Genomic DNA, 21,091 nt, shown 5'->3' with positions numbered 1-21,091 from the left:
GAGTGCAGTGGCATGATCTTCGCTCACTGCAACCTCTGCCTCCCAGGTTCTAGCGATTCTCCAGTCTCAGTCTCCAGTGTGGCTGGGATTACAGGTGTATGCCATCCTGCTCGGCTAATTTTTGTATTTTTAGTGGAGATGGGGTTTTGCCATGTTGGCCAAGCTGGTTTTGAACTCCTGACATCAGGTGATCCACCCGCCTCAGCCTCCCAAAGTGCTAGGATTACAGGTGTGAGCCACTGAACCCGGCCAAACGAACTCATTTTAAGGGTCACTTACTAATAGATTTCTGGACCAGTTTCTCCAAAAGAGTAAATACCATTAATGCTTTAGATTGTTACTATTAGCAGGAAATCTATGGTAATATATTTTTTTTTTGCCTTTTCAAATTAGGATGAGAAAGAAGCAGCTAATAGATTTCATAGTCCTTCTATAATTTTTCTTGGTTACTTATTACATATGGTATAAAATAAAGAAAACAAAAACACCAGTTTCTTTAACATTCACTGCTAATCCTCACTTAACAAACAACCTCCTTCCCCCCCAAAAAACCCCAAATTCAAACCTTACCATTAACACACCAAAAGACCACCAGTCAGCACTCTGAGTATGACCTCGACGATTAACTACTTCTGGAGCCATATACTCCACAGTTCCACAAAAAGAATATGCCTTCTTTTCATGGTCAATAGACTCTTTACTTAGGCCGAAATCTGCCAAAACAAATATCATAAATATCCTACATAAATTTGCACATGCAAATTTTAAACTTTGAGTTCTGACATTAATCATTTAAATTTTCTAATACAAGTTTTTTTCTGTTTTTGTTTTTTTGAGACGGAGTCTCACTCTGTCGCCCAGGCTGGAGTACAGTGGCGCCATCTTGGCTCACTGCAACCTCTGCCTCCTGGGTTCAAGTGATGCTCCTGCCTCAGCCTCCCAAGTAACTGGGATTACAAGCATGCACCACCACGCCCAACTCATGTTTTTGTATTTTTAATAGAAATGGGGTTTCACCATGTTGGCCAGGCTAGTCTTGAATTCCTGACCTCAAGTGATCCACCTGCCTTGGCCTCCCAGAATGCTGAGATTACAGGGGTGAGCCACCACGCCTGGCTCTAATACAAGTTTTTAATTTTAATACAGTGTGTTACTCAATATTTGTACCTCAATCAACCTTAAAGGAAAGTATATATTGTAGGATAAAATATTTTAATAAAATGAGGATTTTTTTTTACCTGTTAACTTGATGTGACCTTCTTCATCAAGAAGTATGCTGAAAAAAACAAAGAAAATCTTTTAAGAACACTAAATAGAGATTTATAGAAGCTAAGACTGAAATTACATCCTTAGGCATCAGATCACCACATTTATTCTAAAATATTGCTTTAGACTGTGAATAAGATGGCAAAGGCAAAGGAGGAACAAATTATTTTTTGGATACACATTTATAACAAATCCCAAAGGCAATGCCATAAACTTGTATTAATATGCCAGGGCTACTTGAAAATTATTAGGAAAAGAATCAAATCACCTGTACTCTTCCCAGCTGCTCTTTCTAATGCCTTTCTGCAGACGTAGTTTGACTAAATCCCCTAGTGCCTGCATTAATAGACAGAGGGTCCACACATTTAATTCAAAAGCATCAGACGTATCATTCTCTTGGTTATTTTATTTTGCCTTTTTTTCCTTTTTGTGGAGAATAGGGTCTCACTACGTTGCCCAGGCAGGTCCTGAACTGCTGGGCTCAAGCTATCCTCTTGCTTCTGCCTCCCTAAGTCCTGGGATTATTCCCTAAGGTGTGAGCCACTGCGTGCCCAGCTCTCTTGGTCATTTTAAAGGTATTTGACTCAATCATTATTTCCTTATTATTACTTTTTTTCCTGACACGACCTTTACACAATCTTCTTCTCCCTCCCCATACTCCTTGTTTTTCATTGACTCCTCCCTTCACTATACATATTCTCCAGGTTTTTTCTCTTCCCCAAAAAACTGTGAGCTCCTAGAAGGTTTGACCTTATTCATCTTTATAGCTCAGTGTTTGGCAGTGTACAGTACAAATAAGAAATGCTGAATGAATAAGGCTTGTTTGCAAAGGGCCTACAGGGCATTCCAAATAGTTTGGGCTTCTTCTCAAGGACAAGGGAGACCATAAAAGGTGTACATTCATGGAGGGTAGAGAAATTTACAGAGAAAATAAAGTGCATTTAGTGAACTCACTGGGTCATAATAAAGAACAACTGGAGAATGACACTCACATTTCTGGCTTGAGCAGATACTTGAGTGGAGAGTAATGCTATTAATCAAGGAGCTACAGAAAGGAGAGAGTACTAAGCTGTAAGTCAATAATTGTGTTAAGTTGGTGCAGAAGTAATTAAAATGGCAAAAACCGCAATTGCTTTTGCACCAACCTAATATTTCTGGAGAGGTATGGGGTCAAGCAATAAACTGTTTCACTTATATTTAAAGCTATCCCACAATACAGGCATTTCCTTACTTTTAACTAAAAAATGTGCAAGTCAAATTTTGTTACAAAATTTTACTATAACAAAAGTATTACCAATCTTTCTATTTCATAAATGTAAACATAATTACAACAAACTTTGCCACTGAAGGTAATTCAGTAGGGACATATTTTTCAAGTTTCTTTCATCACAAGCACTTGTTATAAAAAATATTAGTATTGATTATGCTTGATTATGAAGAGATCAACACATTTAGAGAATATAAAGGGCATTATTAGGTACTATAGAAATCATCCTCCCTTCTAATGAATACACGAAAAACAGTTCTAAAAACAAAACAAACTTCAAGTCATTCTTGGTAATTCTGAAAGAAAAAAGGATAATACGGCTGAAAGGGCATTAGTTGTGCCTTCTATAGCAAATGCATTCTTTTAAGATAACCATGCTTATACTGTATCTTTGAAAGAAAAAGTCACCTGTATCACTCTCAATAAACAACATTCCTTTTCAATGGTTACTAATTATTTTTAGTCATATTTATTATAACAGAGTTCTAGCTTAAAAGAATCTGAAAAACCCTTAACAGTTCATAAAATATTTGGCCTAAAAATTCAAATTCCTCCCAAGTTCTGTATGATGGTATTTACTTGTATGATTTACCACGTAAGTGTTATTTTGAATTAATAGCATCATCTAGACATGTATGTTTAAGATCTTAATATAAGCAATCTTCTTTACATCTGATCTTATTAAAGCCTTGAGACAAGGCTCATACTTTAATATAACTTTAAGACCAATGCCAATACAATGGTCTATGGTAAATATATTCAATTAAATAGTATAAAACACATTTTTATGAATGTTTAATCTTATGTTTATAGTAATTTTTCTAAGGACTATATGCTTGAATATTCATTCTCACCAATAATTATATTTTGTGTCACAATAGTTATAAGTTGGGAAAATAATCAGGAAAACTCAGCAGTTATTTGGGGAATAAAAACAAAACCATATGAAACTTATCCAAAAACAATAAAAAACAAACATAAAATATAAAAGTATAACAATTTCTAAATGATCACTTAGAAGAGTTCCAGATGAGCATTTCCCCTCTTCTGGTGTTAATACAGAATTTGCATTTCATATTAACATTTTTTTTTATTATGCTTTAGGTTCTAGGATACATGTGCAGAACGTGCAGGTTTGTTACATAGGTATACACATGCCATGGTGGTTTGCTGTACCCATTAACCCATAATTTACATTAGGCATTTCTCCTAATGCTATCCCTCTCCTAGCCCCCCAGCTCCTGACAGGCCCCAGTGTGTGATGTTCCCCTCCCTGTGTCCATGCGTTCTCATTGTTCAACTCCCACTTGTGAGAACATGCAGTATTTGGTTTTCTGTTTCTATGTTAGTTTGCTGAGAATGATGGTTTCCAGCTTCATCCATGTCCCTGCAAAGGACATGAATTCAGCCTTTTTTATGGCTGTATAGTATTCCATGGTGTATATGTGCCACATTTTCTTTATCCAGTCTAGCATTGATGGGCATTTAGGTTGGTTTCAAGTCTTTGCTATTGTGACTAGCACTGCAATAAACATGCATGTGCATGCGTCTTTATAGTAGAATGATTTATAATCATTGGGGTATATATACCCAGTAATGGGACTGCTGGGTCAAATGGTATTTCTGGTTGTAGATCCTTGAGGAATCGCCACACTGTTTTCCACAATGATTGAACTAATTAACACTCCCACCAATAGTGTAAAAGCATTACTATTTCTCCACATCCTCTCCAGCATCTGTTGTTTCCTGACTTTTTAATGATCGCCATTCTAAGTGGTATGAGATGGTATCTCATTGTGGTTTTGATTTGCATTTCTCTAATGACCAGGGATGATGAGCTTTTTTTCCATGTTTGTTGGCCACATAAATGTCTTCTTTTGAGAAGTGTCTGTTCATATCCGTGAGCAATATTCAAAATTCTTGATAAATATGATGGTTGTACAACACTGTGAATATACTAAAAATCAATGAATTATATACTTTTCCTTTTTTGAGACTGAGTTTCGCTCTTGTCACCCAGGTTGGAGTGCAGTGGCGCCATCTCAGCTCACTGCAACCTCCACCTCCTGGATTCAAGCGATTCTCCTGCCTCAGTCTCTCGAGTAGCTGAGATTACAGGTGTGCGCCTCCACGCCTGGCTAATGTTTGTATTTTTAATAGAGATGGGGTTTCACCGTGTTGGCCAGGCTGGTCTCAAACTCCTGATCTCAAGTGATCCACCTACCTCGGCCTCCCGAAGGGCTGAGATTACAGGCGTGAGCCACTGGCCTGAGCCACTGTACCCAGGCAATGATTTGTTTAACATATGAATTACAACTCAATAAAGCTGTTTAAAAATATTCCTGGTAAAGCAAGGCTCGTGCTTATATGCTTATTAAAGGGGGGGGGGACCTTTCTTACTCAGTGGTAAACATTAACAAATTAAAACCGAAGTGTGTACAATTTAAATAATACCCGCTTCTTGATGACTGTTACTATCAAACCTGTGGGAAATTTGCTCATCTCACACTTAAAATTTGAAATTACATGGAGAAGAAAATTTTCGATAAATGGTATTTGGGGGAAAGAAAGGGTTAGCTCTATACCAACCCTCCTACCAAAAATTTTCTAAAAAATGGAGTTAAAAGAAAAAAAAAAGAAACTATAAAATTAGAAGGAAAATATCTGATCACAGAACTCGGGAAAGCCTAAGAATGAAAGTCAGAATAAATCACAAAAGAAGATTGGTAGATCTGCCTGAAGAAAAAAAATGCATAAATTAAACAACATAAAGTTAAAATGGAAAGACTAGAAAAAATATAATTTTTTTTTTTTTTTTTTTGAGACACGGTCTCACTCTGTTGCCCAGGCTGGAGGTGCAACAGAGTGATCTTGGCTCACTGCAGCCTCGATGCGCCAGGCTCAAGCAATCCTCCTGCCTCAGCCTCCCGAGTAGTCAGGACTACAGGCGTGTGCCACCATGCCCAGCTAATATTTTGTAGAGACGGGGTTTTGCCATGTTGCCTACACTGGTCTCCAATTCCTGGGCTTATGCAATTCAGCCTCCCAGAAGTGCTTGGATTACAGGTGTGAGCCACCATGCCAGGCCAAAAATAACATTCCAAAAGAAAAATGAACAAAGGCCATGAGCAGAAAATTCACACAAAAATACAAATTGCCAATGAATGTAGATTTCAACCTCATTAAAAATTAAAAAATGGGTCGGCTGTGGTGGCTCATGCCTGTAATCCCAATACTTTGGGAGGCCGAGGCAGGTGGATCACCTGAGGTCAGGAGTTCGAGACCAGCCTGGCCAACATGGTGAAACCCTGTTTCTACTAAAAATACAAAAATTAGCTGGGTGTGTTGGCAGGCACCTGTAATCCCAGCTACTTGGGAGGTTAACGCAGGAGAATTGCTTGAATCTAGGAGGTGGAGATTGCAGTGAGCTGAGATTGCACCACTGCACTCCAGCCTGGGCAACGAGAGCAAAACTTCATCTTTAAAAAAAAAAAAAAAAAAATCAAAGAATGCACACGAAAGCAGTATTTTTTGATTAAATGAGATTTTTAAAGCATGAAACTACAGTGTTAGCAGAGATGTGAAGCACAGGCATGCTAGGGCAATACTGTGGGAGTTTCATGAAGTCACTTGATTTTTTTATTGTCTCCTAAACAATTATATTACATTGTATTCAACTTAGTAGCATGATTCCTTACTTTTCTGGTTTTAAGTCTCTATAAATTATTCCCAGGCTATGTAGATGGTCTAAAGCAAGTGCAAGTTCAGCCAAGTAGAATTTGACATCTTCTTCTGTGAACATGACCTAAAATAAAACAATAATTTTTCTAAATTTATTTTCTTTTTGTGTCTGTAATTTTTAAAGTTCCACTCTAGAGTTTAAATATCCTAAAAATTTTATAAATATGATAATTATACATAGCTTTGTTTACAATTTACTCATGAAAGGAATTTGCAAAATTATCTAATCAGTCAACCAATCACTTACTAAATACTAACTATACACTATGGGAGAAATAATTTTACATTTTGTTGTTAAGTAACAAGTATATTTAGGTTGTGCCACTGTTGTCCCATGACAGTAACATTTTAGAAATGAAAAGTGATCTTTAAAATGCACACTTCATTTCCAGTACTAATTGTTTAAGGATACCTTGTTGATATATTATTGCTTCTGGAAAAAACTATAAGAGAAGCAGGGTTAAGACAAAGACTGTTTATTTGTCAATTTAAAGTCCTGCTTTCAGAATAAATTCAAAAGGTAGGAAAAGAACTCTTTTTGGGTCTGATTCTTCAAGAATCTTGTGCCACTAGAGAAAATGCAGTAAGCATAATACTGAAATATAACAAAGCTTTAGTTCAAACAGGATGCATATAGATAGATTAAAAATAGAGATTAATTATATACCTCTTTGGATAAGCGTGTAAACAAATCTCCTCCCCTGAGAAAATCCAAAATAAGATACAACTTCCCTTCAGTTTGAAAAGCTGAATGAAGAAATGAAAATTTTCATTTAGTTCACCATAATTTTTTTAGGCTTACATTAGGTCATTCACAAACGAGTATTTTAGCAAATTAATTATATCAAATGTCCAAATTTACTTTTACTTAGAAGAAAACCACTGATTTATCCTAGTTTCCATGTGGAAATGTTAAATACACTGCTTCTTATTATGGAATCACTAGATTTTCAACAGGCAAGTCACTCAGGAATACACCAGTTCTAAACCCATGATACATAAGAAAAACTCCCAACAAAAAACGACTTACTGAACTACGAAATAACATACAAAAACCACGCCACTAGCTACAGAAAAAAATGTGGGTTGGTTAGGTTTAATCACACATAGTAAGAATCATCACACCTTTACCCACTGAGAAAAAGCATATGGCTTTGGGGAAAAGAACAGCAGTGACAATGGTTTTAGGATGTTCACATTAGGGATCTCTTTGGCCTTTGGGGTTGGCTAACACATATAGGCTATAAAAGGCTAGCATATTATTATTCATTATTATTACAATAAAAAAGCAATAATTATCATTACCTGTTCCTATGGCTACCACTCAGAAACTATCTTTATAATATTTTTTAAAAACATAAGCTAAACACAATAAAAGCTTCTAAAGTTTGTCTAAGAAATAATGGTTTAATTTTCATGACTTTTTACTATAAAAGATCTGCTAACCACATACAAACATATATATATATATTTATATTAGTTTATCTGAATGTCCTCAGGGATTCTGAGGGATGAGGTGAAGGGATGATGTGGGAGATGGTTCATACTTACCATAATGCAACTTGACAATAAAAGGATGATTAACCTCTACCAAGATATCACGTTCCATTTTTGTCCGAACTCGGTCTCGAACTATAAAAGATTGTATGTATGCTACATTGTAATATCTTTCAAAGATAATCTTCAAAACAAATTCTTTTTGGTGCCCATGTTAAATAAAATTTTGCTTCTGTGTACTAAAATGTGAATGTTTTGTCATTCTTGAATTTACAAAATAAATAATGATATCTTTTACTTCATTACATAACCAAAGGAAGTAGTGTTTATTTATAAAATCCATGCTTTTAAGTTGGAAAAAATACAGAGAAAATATTAGGTATTGGCTTTAACATCAAATGCACAAGTATTTTAATCACAGCTGTGGCAAATGACAAAAAAGCACGCAACTTTTAAAAATCAAGGCATCCTAATAGTAAAACATAAAAAACAAATAGGCTTCAACATTCCATCAGTCCTATCAATCAAACTCAACAAACATTCATTAAGCATACCTAAAATGGGGCAGACATGGGGTAAAGGACAGTTATATCCAAAGAGGTCTATTTTGAGGGAAGAAGAAAGGAAGCAAGAGGGAGAGAGAACATACTGTGGTACAGCTGAAAGAGCAAATGTTTTTTGGAGTTTAGACAGAAAGATATGAATTCAGATCTGTGTAATCTTTTTTTTGACAAAAACTTAAGCATCACAAGATCTGTACAATCACAAGCAAGATACTTATTTAAATTCTTTGAGACTCAGTTACCTTTCAGCTATACAATGGGGATAACACTACTGTAGCTTTGAGGAGCATGTGATCATTTGAGATAAGGTATGTACCTAGAGCCTGGTATGCATGAGATATTCAATTAAATGGTAGCTATTGTTATTATATCCAAAGTAGCACCATGAATATGATTAAGGGATAAAACAATTTACTACCAGCAATGAGTACTGCGGGATTCAGAGAAGGGCAAGATCCGTCTTACTTGCATGGGAAGGCTAGAAGAAAGATGTAGGGTCAGGGCGCAAGCTTTAAGACTTTAGGAGGGGATATTTAGATGGGTAGGAAGGATAGTCCCTAGAAAACAAGAGTCTAAGCACGGAGTACCCAGTGCAAGCAAAGACATGAAGGCATGAATGATGAACAAGAAGGAATCAAATGAGATTTACTACTGTGCCAAGGTGAGAGGATCCAGATTCTTGACAAGTTGGAATGCCAAGATGAATTTACATTTGACCCTGTGAGCAAAGCTTTTATTCAGCAACCAAATATTTCCTGAGCAAAGTGTATGTGCAATGTACTAGGGATATACATACAAATGAGATAATCTTCAAGAAGCTCCTGATCCAGTGGGCAGGACAGCCAAGTAAATAAATGATTATAATACATTCTAAGTACTCTGAATGGTTATATGAAACATTAAAATAGAATGAATAGGAGACTCTCTGGTGGAGGGAGAAAGTTGAGTTGGTTTTATTTTCAGTTTAGGGTGAATGCAGATATTTAAAATACAGAAATAAGACCTCTGGGGAAAATAAACAAAGCAGCAAAAAAATGCCCTATTTTTTCCATTCTACCAGTTTTCTATCCCCAACTGGGAGATTTTCATGCCACTGACTGAAAATGGGCAAATCAGAAATAGGAATCAATTGCTCTTGATGTCCATGCAGCTCTTTTAACTGACCTGTCCAGTTAGTATATCAAATTCAATAGCAATCTCTGATTTCACTACCTTGCCCTATTGATACAACTCTGGTGTCTTCCTTGTTGTATCTGATATGTCCCCCTTTTTTTGAGATAGGGTATCGCCGTCGCCCAGGCTGGAGTGCAGTGGTGCGACCTCGGCTTACTACAACCTCCCTCTCCTGGTTTAAGGGATTCTCCTGCCTCAGCCTCCCGAGTAGCTGAGATTACAGGCTTGCGCTACCACATCTGGCTAATTTTTGTATTTGTAGTTTCACCATGTTGGCCAGGCTGGTCTCAAACTCCTGACCTTAGGTGATCCACCCGCCTCGGCCTCCCAAAGTGCTGGGATTACAGGCATGGGCCACCATGCCCAGCCTGATATGCCCTTTGTACTTTTTATGTGAGTGAAGTTTATCAACAATACCTGCTGATATTTCTGTTCCAGTCTAGCCTAAATCTATCCTTTTCTCATTATTATCACACAATTTTGGATTAGTTCCTATCACCTTAAAGGTGGATTCCAAAGTCCTATATCTTTCAATAAGTATACAAGGCTTATCACTTAAAAATACCTCCTCTGCTCAGTAAGCAGCAAAAATATCCATCAATACATGCACTGTATATCCCTCTTCTCTTATTTTACCACAATGAAAAGAACAATTATTTGGGAGTCAAGAACTACAGTTTAGTGGCTATACTAATAACTAGATGAACTCATAACTACCTTGGTCAAATAATTTCATTTCTCAGGGATTTCCTGTTCCCTCCTCTATAAAATGAAGGATTGGAACCAACATGATTTTCTTGTGAGATAATTTTCTCTTCAACATTTCCTTATATGTAACATTGATGAGACCTTGTTTAACTGAAAATGAGCAGTGAGAGTCCTTCACTAAAGAATTCCTTCATTTTGTCTAAGGTAGGCCTGTGTCATAATTCTAATCTCGTTTCTTTTGCTTACGTAAAGACCTAGTGACAATTCTAAATCATCCTATCATGAGGAATTTTGATTAGTATATACTAATTCAGAAGAAGGCATGTTTTATATTGGCCAGCTTCTAATCCCAACACAGAATTCGTTAATACTAACTCATGCTGGCAAAGCAACTAGATTCCTCTGAAATATCTTTTCTTCTAGAGTAATTATTAGATTTAAGCCCTTCTTGACTGAACATGAGAATGAAGAAGAAGAAATGTTGTTTATGTTTCTAGGACTATGTATTAAGAAACCTTTTTAAGCAGTTTACAAAAGCTTTTAGACAAACAGACCACTTTAATAGGATAGAAGTCCCCACTAACTTTATCTAACGTTATTGACTTCTATTTGGCCCCATTTATCGTATTAATAGGAACTTTAAAATGGGAAGAGACTTCTGGTTAAACATGGATATTCTACTCTCTATATTCTCCCAAAACCCCATGGAAATGACAATAATGGAAAAACTGTATCAACTCACAAGGACAGGAAGCAATAGTAGAAGATGGGTAAGTGGTAACTAACAAAGCAGACCAGAGAAAGCTAAAAATCTAAGCCTAAGGAAAGGAAGCCAATGAAAAATAAGCAAATTCTTGCCATTGAACTCTTTTCAATCAGCTTTCTAGCAGCTGACTCTTAAAGAAAAGATAGCCAAAGATCCCCAAGCATTTGGATAAAGGCTCTAAACATGAAAAACATCAAAATAAACAGAAAAATGGAATAAAGAGAAACAAACAATGTGAGGAACAGAAGATAACTTAAACACAACACAACAAAACAAAACTCATTCTTGTAATTTATATCCATTGTGGGAGCAAAGATAATATGGCACCTCACCCTTTTTAAAGCTTCTTGTTCTTGTTTAAAAAGGGTGGTGGGGTGGAGGAAGGCACAAGTATCCTCAACAAATAAACTACAAGAAAAAGATAAGAAATAGAGAAAGAGCTCATAGATGAAAAGACTTAAAAAGATATCAACCAATTGCAATTCCTCTAGTTTTCCAGTGTGTATGTGATTATATGTATGAATCCTAATTTAAACAGACTGCATAACGAAACACAAATTTTAATAGTAGGGACAACTAGCAATGTGAACAAAGACTGGATATCTTTATGCTCATTTTTAAGGTATGATAATACAGTTGAATTAATTCTTTTAGGAGTCTTTTTTTTTGAGAGAGAGTCTCGCCCTGGTGCTCAGGCTGGAGTGCACTGGTGTGATCTCGACTCACAGCAACCTCTGCCTCCCGGGTACAAACAATTCTCCTGCCTCAGCCTCCTGAGTAGCTGGGATTACAGGTGCCCGCCACCATGCCCAGCTAATTTTTGTATTTTTAGTAGAGAGGGGATTTCACCATATTGGTTGGTCAGGCTGGTCTCAAACACCTGACCTCGTGATCCACCCGCCTCGGCCTCCCAAAGTGCTGGGATTACAGGCGTGAGCCACTGTACCCAGCCAGGAGTCTATCTTTTAGAGATATATACTAAAATATTTATGAAGAAATTCTATCGTATCTGAGATTTCATTCAAAATAAGGAGAACACTGATGAAAAAAGGCTGACCATGATTTTTTTAAATGTTGAAGCAGGGAGAAGGGTATATGGGGGCTCACTATATTCTTCTGTCTCTTTCTTAAATGTTTGATACTTTCCATAATTAAAAAATGTTTTAATGAAATAATCAGAGAACAAGAAAATCCAGGAAATGAAAAGCGATGGCAGAAACAAAAAGGTCAATAAAAGGGTTGGAAGATGGTTGAAGAAATTTCACAGAAAATAGAAAAAATGGAAAATAGAAGATGGAAAAATAAAGAAAATTAAGGAACAATTCAGGAGATTTAACCAACATATTCCAAAGAGTAGCACTTACAAATGTAGAATAAATGACAAAAACTTTCCCAAGACTGAAGAAATGAGTTTTTAGGTAAAGAGACCACCTCATATATGATATGATATAGTTTTAGAAACCCACACGGAAGAATACCACTATATAAATTTCACAACAACAGGAATAAAGAGTAGATTCTAAAGACTTCCAAAGAGGAAAAGCAGCTTACACACAAAGGACTGGGAGTGAGACCAGCAATTAACTTCATCACTGTAACACAGGAAACTAGAAGACAATGGAAGCAACACCTTCAAATATCTGGTGGAAAATTCTTTCTGACCTAGAATTTTATACTCAGCCAAATTATAAACTAAGTGAGGGGGTAGAATAAAGCCATTTCCAGACATGGAGGGTCACAAAAAATTTAGTATCCATTTACTCATTCTGAGGTAGCTATGAGAAGACGTGTTCCATCAAAACTAAAAAGTAAACTGAGAAAAAAGTAGGTACAGAATTTAGGAAGAGAGACTGAATACAGAAAAGAAGTGAAGGAAATGTGACTCTAGTATACTATTTCGTTTAGCTAGGAACAATTTTTATAAAGCCATAACAATTAAAACATTATTGGGAAGATGTGAAAAAGGAATCTGTGAGTGGGTGGCAGCATGAGAGAACTGAATCTTAGTCTTCCATGTTAGAAAGGCAATAGATTATGTCTCCAAATGAAAACAAAGAATTGCAATATAAAAGTGTTGAATATAAATGTAAATGGCAGCAGCTAAAGAGATGAAAGTCATCGTCTCTGGGGTTCAAGAATTAGGAAAGGCAGGAGGGTGGGCAAAGCATAGCTATGTTATATGATAAGACTCTACAGATACTCTTTTGATAAAAATAAAAATTTAAGAACACATTCAGAATTATTCAGCAGTTTAAAGTTCCGGTAAGTCAAATATTTTCATTTTTCTATGAGCTCTTTTATAGCTTATATCTATACAATTTTACATACTTGTAGTAGCCCAATTTGTTCTAATTTTCACTACATTCATTTTTGTAATTATATTTAAGATACTTTATGTTAATAATATCCTAAGTGGTAAACCATAATTTTATAACATTCCTCTATTTTTCCTTATTAAAAATTTTTTTTTAGGGACAGGATCTCCCTCTATCCAGGGTGGAGTACAGTGGTGCAATCAAAGCTCATTGTAACCTTGAAGACCTAGGCTCAAGTGATCCTCCTGCTTTAGCCCCCCCAGTCAGCTGGGACTACAGGCACACACCACCATGCCTGGCTAATTATTCGATTTTTTGTAGAGATGAGGTCTCACTATGCTGCCCAGGCTGGTCTTGAACTCCTGAGTTCAGGCAATCCTCCCACCTCAGCCTCCCAAAGTGCTGGAATTATAGGAATGAGCCACTATAACTGGTCACAATTCCTCCAGTTTTCCAGTGTGTATGTGATTTCTAACTTCTTGCTATTGTAAATAATGTTGCAACAAGAATTTTCAAGCCTATGAATCCTTTTTTTGAAGCTATTTCCTTAGGTTAATGTAGCAGCAATAATGGCTTTCCAATTTATGCTGCCATCATATGAAATAACATGCATTCATCTCACTCTGTCACCCAGGCTGGAGTACAGTGGTGTGATCACAGCTCACTGCAACCTCAAACTCCTGGGCTCGAGAGATCCTCTTGCCTCAGCCTCCAGAGTAGCTAGAATCACAGGTTTGCACCACTACACCAATCTGATTTTATTTTCATTTTTTGTAGAGACAGGGTCATGCTATATTGCCCTAGCTGGTCTTGACCTCCTGGCTTTAAGCCATCCTCCCGCCTCAGCTTCCCAAAGTGCTAGGATTACAAGTGTGAACCACTATGCCCAGCAAACTTTATTATTTTAATATGCATCTTTGACTTTCACCAAAACTGAACATTTCCCCAAAGATTATTTATTTCCGTGTGTAAACTTTATTCAAAATCCTCCAGATGGAGGATATAATGGTATTTCTTATCAATTCCTAACTCCTTCATTCTTTTTACATTTATTAGTTGGAATTATATTGCAAGAAAGAGTTTTCCCTTTTCCCCCATTAATTAATTTATGAATTAACCTATGGCTTCTTATTTTATTCAACTGGGTTGTAATCTATCACTATCATTTATTATTGCAATGTTTAAGTCGTCCCAGATTTGGCCAGTAGAAGCCCCTTAGCTAACTCCTCATATTAATACATTTTCCTGTCTTCCTATTTATACTATTTTTCACTATATGAAATGTCAAAAATTTTTGAATTACTAATTTGTTCGTAATTTGCTCAATATTTCCTCGCAAGTTTCCTAGATGTGTTAAGTTGTAAAATTCAGTTAGGGTGGAATTTGTTACGGTGTTATTTTCCAGGTTGCTCAGGGGTATTTCTTTTTTCTTTTTTTTCTTTTTTTTGAGATGGAGTTTTGCTCTTGTTGCGTAGGCTGGAGTGCAGTGGTATGATCTCGACTCACTGCAACCTCCGCCTCCCGGGTTCAAGCGATTCTCCTGCCTCAGCCTCCCGAGTAGCTGGGATTATAGACACCCACCACCATGCCCGGCTAATTTTTTTTTTTTTTAAATTAGAGACAGGGTTTTGCCATGTTGGGCAGGCTGGTCTCGAACTCCCGACCTCAGGTGATCCGCCTGCCTCGGCCTCCCAAAGTGCTGGGATTACAGGTGTGAGCCATTGTGCCTGGTTGAGCTCAGGGTTATTTCAAACAAAATTTATGAAATCATTACTTAATTTCCCATTGTTCTGTATGCCTGTTTTGTCATACAGCATGGCAAGTACTCAATATTTTTGTAACAAATACACTAAAATTTGATATATATATTTTGTACCATTTTGTTCCACTGATTCTATGCTTGTATTACTCCTCCCAATAACACACTAAGTTACTGCTACTTTAAGCATTAGGATCTGAGAGAGCTTGTTCCCTTATTATTATTCTTTTCCAAAATATTCTGGATTCGGAAATAAAATTCTGAATTATTTTAAGTTTTAAGGAAAATGCAACTGGAATCTTAATGATACTGAGGTAACTGAGTGGCTAGAGGAGTAGCAAGATTCTTAACAGTTAGCCTTCTCTAATAGGGATTGGGCATTTATTTCCTTTCCTGGTATCTTTTAGGTTTCTTAGAGTTTTGTAGTTTCCTTTACATACACTATGCACAATACAAATCCTGTTAAATACATAAAATCAAACTACTTTTGTTGCTTTTGTGAATGAACTCTCTGAGTTTCATCTATGCAATAGCTTTGTAACATGGGACTCATGAGTATAAAGTCACAAATGCAGTGATAGAAAGGTAGGGGATTGAGGATGTAATTTAATTCCCTGGTCCTAGTAGGAGTCAAGTAAGTGGTAATGCCATGGGGCAGGACTTAACAGGAAAGAAAATATGTTCAGGAAGGGAGTAACAGAATGGAAGCAATCGACAGTGTTTATAGAGAGAGGTGAAATTTCTTGGGATGTCCATGGTGGGTGACTAATTGGGAATAACAGAAATAATAAATGATCATTGTAAATATTCGAGAATATTTTCAAAGTTTTATAAATTACATGTAAATTGAAGAGGAAAAAATGGACTTTTAGTAATCAATACATAAAACATCTAGCGGTTATGAGGTTAAAATAAGTGATACCACTAAATTAAAGGAAGAGTTAAGTATTTTTAAATCTATATTTCTTCTTAACTACTTTTTTTTTTTTTTTTGAGAGGGAGTTTCGCTCTTATTGCCCAGGTTGGAGTGCAATGGCACGATCTCAGCTCACCACAACCTTTGCCTCCCGGGTTCAAGCTATTCTCTTGCCTCAGCCTCCCGAGTAGCTGGAATTACAGGCATGCGCCACCACGCCTGGCTAAGTTTTTGTATTTTCAGTAGAGATGGGGCTACTCCATGTTGGTCAGGCTGATCTCGAACTCCTGACCTCAGGTGATCCGCCTGCCTCGGCCTCCCAAAGTGCTGGGATTACAGGCATGAGCCACCGCGCCCGACCTCTTCCTAACTACTTTTTACCTATGAGCCAAATCCTGCATTAGGGTTTTCAAAATCACAGGCTCAGAATAAAAACTTATTTGGAGACCAGAAGTCATAAAGTCCTTTAGAATAACAGCATTTTGCACCCAGTAAATCAGTACATTTTTAAAAACATTAAAATAATTACATAAATTTGAAGATGAATCAATCCTAGTTTTAATCTTCTAAACGTCTACTTGTATAAAACACAATATAAATTTATAATACTTCTTTTATACATGCCAACTCTGGTTCTCACTAGTTAAATGATTCCTAGCCCAGCAGGAAAAATTCACTAAAAGTCAATCTAAATTTAAAGCTGGTAACAGGAACCTATTCAGAATGTAAATAACATGCCAAGGAGTCCCATGAGCTCTATTGAGACCTTTCAGTTTGTTTAGACTACATGAACATTACAAATAGCAGCAACACTTACCTTTCAGTGTGGCCTTCTTCAATACCTTCATGGCATAAAGCTGCCTAGCATCAGAGCCTGAGATTTTTTTAACTAAGAAAACCTGTATTTAAATAAGAGAAAATAAATATTACAAAGTAGTATAAACTATACCTTTGTTCAAATAAGACCCTGCTGTAATAGTTTATTATAATATAGATTCAGATATACTATAGATTATTTTCCCTAAAATGTATCAATTATAAATACTAGTTATAAACAGTAGTTATAACTTGGGGTGTCAATATAAGTGAATACACTTTTTTCCATTTTGTTGTTTGCCAGTTCCCAAAGAGCATGTAACACATTAAGACAGACAAAAAAGGCGGGCGCCTGTAATCCCAGCTACTCGGGAGGCTGAGGCAGGAGAATGGTGTAAACCCGGGACGCGGAGCTTGCAGTGAGCTGAGATCCGGCCACTGCACTCCAGCCTGAGCGACAGAGCAAGACACCGTTCCGTCTCAAAAAAAAAAAAAAAAATCCTTAAACTACATATATATGAATTAGATGGAAAAAATCCCAAAATGTTTAAAGTATAACAGGTGGTATGATGGCTCTGCTTTTAACAAAACAGAAATTCTACTGAGCTCATCAAAACTGTTTTACAGGGGTTTCTCTTGACCACAATTTCCTGTTGATACAAGTACTCACTCTGATGAAGGGTCTTTTCTGTATACAAAGGTTGTATATAAATCTCACTGCTCAGCACAACAATTTAAAACACTTACATTGGGCCAGGAGCGGCGGCTCACGCCTATAATCCCAGCACTTTGGGAGGCCCAGGAGGGTTGATCACCTGAGGTCAGGAGTTTGAGATCAGCCTAGTCAACATGGTGAAACCCCATCTCTACTAAAAATACAAAATTAGCCAGATGTGGTGGGTGCCTGCAATCCCAGCTACTTGGAAGGCTGAGGCAGGAGAATCACTTGAACCCAGGAGGCGGAGGTTGCAGTGAGCCGAGATCTCATCACTGCACTCCAGCCTGGGCAACAAGAGCCAGACTCCGTCTCAAAACAACAACAACAAAAACGAAAAACAAAAACAAATAAAAAAAATTGAAGAATCCTGTGCACAAATATTTAATGTGACTTAAGTCAGAACCCACCTCCCCACCTTTTTATGGTCAAATTATCGCATACACCTAAACATGAAGAACACAATTCTTAGGTATGTTATTGGGCATCCTGACTTTCCAAGTATTTGTACAAAATGAATAAAGCCTGTTCTAAATAATTCATGGTCATTCTATATCATGGCTAATACAAGACTACCAATACATCCTTTCTACTCATTTTGACCATTAGGTTCATGATTATTTCCATTGAACCTTTAAATAGATATGCCAAATAGATTTGAATTTCAACTCCTTTTCCCTATCCATTCTTTTGTAGCAGTGTTCTTATGCTGCCACAGGTGGGAAGAAGAGAAGTAATCACAATCAATAATTAAGTTTAGGATCTGCTTTCATTCATCTGAATTAGCACATCAGGCTATTAGCACAAAATTAAAATATGATTCATTCGACTGATTCTAGGACAAGGCAGAGTTTCTCACTTTGAGAAATTGTGCCAAGTCAATGGGCAATGACCCCAAATCAAGTGAAGAGCACCACAACTTGCAGAGAAACCCTGACGTGGGGTGTGTTGCTCTCCTATAATCACCACCCCTTTCACCATGCCCCACGCTTTAGCTCCTTTCAGCCAGTTAGTGGGGAGCCAACCTAGAGAGAAAAGCATCATTAACCAGGGTGGATCTAAGCTCTGGAATGATGTTTAAGTATTAAGGGTAATCAGAGATTATTAATATTTTTGATGGAAATAAAATTTGATTAGGTAGAGATAATTAGGATTTATTTGATATTTAATCATCCTTAAGATTCCCTAACCAAGTTTCTTGGTTCCATTCTGTAAGAAAAATTCTCCTGGTGAATTCCAAACTTTCAACTGTTCTTTGAATCCATCTTCTTAACACTCCAGCACTTCTTAGTTTGCAAAGTACTTTCACAACCATTTGTAACAAATCATTGTGTCGATTTTGGGAGGCAGACCTACTAGGCAATGCCTATTTTACAGCTGTCCAAACTAGGGCTTAGGGGGTTGAGTAATTTGCCCAGTGTCACAGTGGAGGTCCTGGGACAAAGTCCATGTCAGTCACCCAGTATTCTGCTTCTGCTCAGGGTGCTGTTTATCTGTTCCCTTTGGCCAGTAACCAGCCAAGCCCAGCAGGAGCAGCAGCGGTCCCAGCTGCCATCACTTCCTCCACCAGAGCATTTCTGACCTTTTCTCACTCCCCCATGAAGCTATTCTAGTCTCTGACAGGTCATCCCTGTTTCCTTGGCTTACTGTGGCCTTTCAGAATGAGTAAGAAAGGAGACAACCTATTTTGAATGTTTGGTATTTATAGTATGATATTTAAGTTACTTTTAAAGATGTAAAGGGAGAAGCATGCTAATTTCAAGAACTTAAATATTGTGTTCCCTGAAAATCTAATGTATAAAAATTACCCATCTATTTGGGTTTGAGTGGTGTGATAATTAAATTTAATACCAGATATTATGTGCTTGGCCTTTTATCATTTAATTCTCACTACTCTCCTATGGGGTCAGAACTATTACACACTCATTAATTCTTTCCAGAATTATATGCCAGGCACTGTGCTACTGGTTCAATGCTGAGACTTGACACAAGGCATGACCCTTCACTCGTGGAACATTTAGTCTAGTGGGGGAGACAGCCACTAAACAAATAATTAAACAAATGAAAAACTGCAATTGTGGCAAGTGCCATGAAGATGAGGTATATAATGTTCTGAGAGGGTATAACCAGGGAACATAACCTGGGAAGGACGCAGGGAAAGCCTCCTTGAGATCACAGGTGCAAGAGGAGCTAACCAGCTGAGGAAGAGGCAGGGGTAGAGCAGAGTGTTTCAGGCAGAAGGAATAAAATATGGAAAGGCTTTCTAGCAGGATGGAGCTTAAGGACTTGGTCCTGCTTAAGGACCAAAGAAGGCAGCCAATGTGACCAGAACACAGAGAGTGAAAGAAAAGTATGAAAACTGATGCTGGAGAGGTAGCTAGAGACCAGACTGAGGGGCTCCTCAGCCATCTTAAGAATTAATCTTTATTATAAAAGCAAAGAGAGGCCACTGAAAGGTTATGGGGGGTAGAGTAAAAGATTAGTTCATGCTGGCTATCATGTAAATAATGGATCAAGGCAAGAATACATTTGGAAAGACCCAGTTAGGGGACTCCGTCAATAGACCAGGAAGAAAGGTGGTAGCATATTCTGGAGGGGTGGTAGGCAGGCTTTGAGAAATCTTTACTGAATCTACAGCACTTGGTGACAGATAAGATTGGCCAGGTCAGGCCGGGCGTGGTGGCTCAAGCCTGTAATCCCCGCACTTTGGGAGGCCGAGACGGGCGGATCACGAGGTCAGGAGATCGAGACCATCCTGGCTAACACGGTGAAACCCCATCTCTACTAAAAAATACAAAAAACGAGCCGGGCGAGGTGGCGGGCGCCTGTAGTCCCAGCTACTCGGGAGGCTGAGCCAGGAGAATGGCGTGAACCCGGGGGGCGGAGCTTGCAGTGAGCTGAGATCCGGCCACTGCACTCCAGCCTGGGCAACAGAGCAAGACTCCGTCTCAAAAAAAAAAAAGATTGGCCAGGTCAGAGTGGGATAGGGGAGGTAGGGACTAGAAATATACACCAAGAATGCTTCTCAAGTTTCTAAATTGCTTAATGAGAGAAAAATGAAATAGAACAGTTTGAGGCTTAGGGAAAGATCATGAGTTTGGTCTTAGACACGTTGACTTTAAAGTGCTTTTAAGACACAGAAAAAGAGTAAGCAGCTGTGCATAAGAATTCAGAGCTTGGAGGAGCAATCTAGATTGGAGATATAAATCTGTTATGTCAGCTGTATGTGAGTTACAATTAAGATAGTGGGCACAGAGAAAATCAATTAGTAGAGTATTAGTAATAGAGAAGAAGGCAGCCTAGAATCAAACCTTGGAGAACTTCAATATTTAATGACTGGCTAGAGGAAGGAAATGGTGGTCCAAGAGGTTAAGTAACTTGCTCAAACACACACAGTGAATAAATAGAAGAAAAAAAACTGAATCGAAGTCTGGCTGACCTAGAGCCCAAACTTTCAACCATTATGCTCTGCTGGCTACTTACTCTATATTTGGATTAAAAGCATCCTTTCGGTTCGAAAGAGGTTAACAACTGTAACAAATTACCTATGCTAGCCAAGAATTGCTAAATACTCCCACTAAAATACACA

The 21,091-nt window shown here is 37.5% G+C and overlaps 1 protein-coding gene across 6 annotated transcripts in view; it reads right to left on the bottom strand.

Annotated features, from left to right (window-relative positions):
* Positions 1-21,091, bottom strand: part of RPS6KA3 (ribosomal protein S6 kinase A3) — a 120,491-nt gene that overhangs the window by 38,067 nt on the left and 61,333 nt on the right. For all 6 annotated transcript variants that reach the window (XM_023198924.2, XM_023198925.2, XM_026451877.1 and 3 more), the window contains 6 exons: positions 16,789-16,870; positions 7,826-7,906; positions 6,942-7,021; positions 6,232-6,338; positions 1,239-1,276; positions 571-713 (listed from right to left, as the gene is read on the bottom strand). In XM_023198924.2, coding sequence (XP_023054692.1) covers positions 571-713; positions 1,239-1,276; positions 6,232-6,338; positions 6,942-7,021; positions 7,826-7,906; positions 16,789-16,870 — 531 coding nt within the window. The remainder of the gene's footprint in view (positions 1-570; positions 714-1,238; positions 1,277-6,231; positions 6,339-6,941; positions 7,022-7,825; positions 7,907-16,788; positions 16,871-21,091) is intronic.

This window comes from Piliocolobus tephrosceles, chromosome Y, assembly GCF_002776525.5.
Source record: "Piliocolobus tephrosceles isolate RC106 chromosome Y, ASM277652v3, whole genome shotgun sequence".
In the NCBI taxonomy this organism is placed as follows: Eukaryota; Metazoa; Chordata; class Mammalia; order Primates; family Cercopithecidae; genus Piliocolobus; species Piliocolobus tephrosceles.
Note: the sequence above shows the minus strand (reverse complement) of the source record. Positions and strands in the feature narration are given on the sequence as shown.